The 2,500-nt window shown below is 51.3% G+C and overlaps 1 protein-coding gene across 1 annotated transcript in view; it reads right to left on the bottom strand.

Annotated features, from left to right (window-relative positions):
• The window catches only part of LOC308165065 (cadherin-13-like), a gene marked incomplete at both ends in the record, with an annotated part of 194,442 nt that overhangs the window by 123,058 nt on the left and 68,884 nt on the right, over positions 1–2,500 (bottom strand). Inside the window, one exon of the mRNA XM_080539165.1 lies at positions 121–265. Coding sequence (XP_080395291.1) covers positions 121–265 — 145 coding nt within the window. The remainder of the gene's footprint in view (positions 1–120; positions 266–2,500) is intronic.

The following is a 2,500-nucleotide window of genomic DNA, read 5'->3' as shown; positions in this document are numbered from 1 at the left end:
GCTAGGGCTAAGGTTAGGGACAGAGAGAGCAGACAGCGCCCCCTACCTGTGGTTAGGGTAGGGTTAGGGCTAGGGTCAGGGCTAGGGTTAGGGACAGAGAGAGCAGACAGCACCCCCTACCTGTAGGCGACCCCTCCAGCACCTCCCCGGCGTAGCGCGCCTCCCTGAAGACGGGTCTGTTGTCGTTCTGGTCGATCACCGTGACAACCAGGTCCTCCGGCCCCTCCACCAGCCGCCCGCTCAGGTCCCTGGTCGACACCTCCAGCTGGGGTCACAGAGAGGTCAGAGGTCACAGAGAGGTCAGTGCCTGGCTACTAGAGATATACACACTCACACACACACACACACACACCTCAACACTCATCACCCACCCACGTTTCCTCCCTAAAGCCACCGTGTCATAAGCGACGTCTCTGGATGTGAAAACCGGTAAACGGAACTTCACGTTAGAACTCCGCCACCACCAGACATGCAGCGGTGTTCTGGTACTGTGTGTTCTGGTCCTCTGTGTTCTGGTCCTCTGTGTTCTGACTCCGGGGCTCCATCATGAAAAGATGGACGGTGATAAAAACGTAACGATCCTCAATTTCTCCCAAACAATGTCGCCACCATTTATCTCCCCCCCCTCCCGGCTCCACCCCTCCTGGAGAAGAACACCGCCACTTAGACAGGAAGAACTTTTAACACATCACTCGTCTCGCCACCCCCGGTGCAGCGTGGGTAATTACACGTCTCTTGTCGTCGGCGGTCAGTAATCACTCCTCCACTCCCCCGGAGCTAGTTCCTGTTCCTGCGGCGGAGGACAGCCAATCAGTGCACTCGACTCACGCACCCCCCCGCTGACCTTTGAACCCCCCCCTGCCCCTGTCATGGTGGGAGACAATAAGGGGGTCTTGTTCAGACTGAACCCTGCTAAGTACCCTCGGAGGTTGGAGTGTCCTAGGAGGTACTGGAACTGTCTCAGCCAGCCGACCTCTGACCTCTGTCATGTGACCATGTGTGTGAAGGGAGAGAGAGAGAGAGGGAGGGGGGGCGGTGGGTTGTGTGTGCATGCGGAGAGATGAGAGGTAGAGAGGTGTTTTTCCCAGGATTGTCTTATAAATCAATTGAAGCCAGTGAAGAAGCCGCCTGGTATGGAGAGAGGGTGTGTTTACGCAGAATGTGTGGAGGATATTGCGAAACAGGAAGCCCAATCTAGCTTTGACTTTGGCCTGAAGGTTATTAATATGAGTTTTGAAAGAAAAAGAAAGAGATGAGTCCAGCCAGAGGCCTAGGTATTTATAGGACATGACAAACTCCGATTCAGAGCCGTCGGCGCAGGAGATCTTGGGGGGGCTGGAGACCTTGTTTGCCCTGGTTGAAAAGAATACATTTCGTCTTTTTGGAGTTAAGGAGTAGATGGAGATTATGAAAAGACTAGAGGTGAGACTGAGTTGGAGAGTGGATGCCACGGAGTGGAGAGAAGGGCCAGCTGAGTATAAGATGGTGTCGTCAGCATGCAGATGTATCCGGGAACTGCCAGAAGCCTTGGCTAAATCATTGATGCAGATGGAGAACAAGGTTGGGCCCAAGATGGACCTTGAGGCACTCCTTTAGAGATGGTAAATGGTTCCGACATAATGCAAGGTAGCTGGCAAACCAGTTGTAACAAGTAGTGGACAGGCCGATGCTGGAGCTTTCTCCACCTTTGAAGAGGGTGAAGATCAGGGCAGATTTCCAGTCAGGAGGGAAGACAGACCGTTGAAGAGACAGGTTATTAAACAAGCTTGTGATGGGAGCAGCAAGAATATGAGCGGCTGCTCTTAGAAACATGTGATCAAGGCCGTCATAGCCAGCAGACTGGTTTGGATCCGGCTGAGTGAGTTCATCCAGGACTTCTGAGACCAAAACTGGTTGAAAGGAGAAGCCGGTGACGCTGGATGGGGAAGAAGGAGTGGTGGTGAGACAACATTGGGGGCTGGAGCAGAGAGAACATGGGTCGAGTTCACAAAGTAAAGTGGGGGAAGAGCGAGGCCATGCGAGGCTTATCAGTGACAACAATGTCGCCAAATACCATAGAGACAGGTAGATGTACCATAGAGACAGGTAGATGTACCATATAGACTGGTAGATGTACCATAGAGACTGGTAGATGTACCATAGAGACAGGTAGATGTACCATAGAGACAGGTAGATATACCATAGAGACAGGTAGATATACCATAGAGACAGGTAGATATACCATAGAGACAGGTAGATATACCATAGAGACAGGTAGATGAGGAGAAGTAAGCTTATTTTCATGGACTTGACTGTTTTCAAGAAGTTCTTTGCATCAGAGCCACAAGTTTGAAGTTGTGAATTTCTCCTTAAAGCGATTTTGGCTTTCCTGGTCGCCTGCGTGGTTTTATTTCTGCACTGCCTAAAGGCCAGCCAGTCGACAGGAGACTGAGAAGATCTAGCTTCCTGCCAAAAGGCTCTTTTTTATGGATAAGCTCAGCCAAGTCATGGAAAAACTAGA

The sequence above is a fragment of the Nansenia antarctica genome (genome assembly GCF_963989245.1).
Source record: "Nansenia antarctica genome assembly, chromosome: 9".
In the NCBI taxonomy this organism is placed as follows: domain Eukaryota; kingdom Metazoa; phylum Chordata; class Actinopteri; order Argentiniformes; family Microstomatidae; genus Nansenia; species Nansenia antarctica.
Note: the sequence above shows the minus strand (reverse complement) of the source record. Positions and strands in the feature narration are given on the sequence as shown.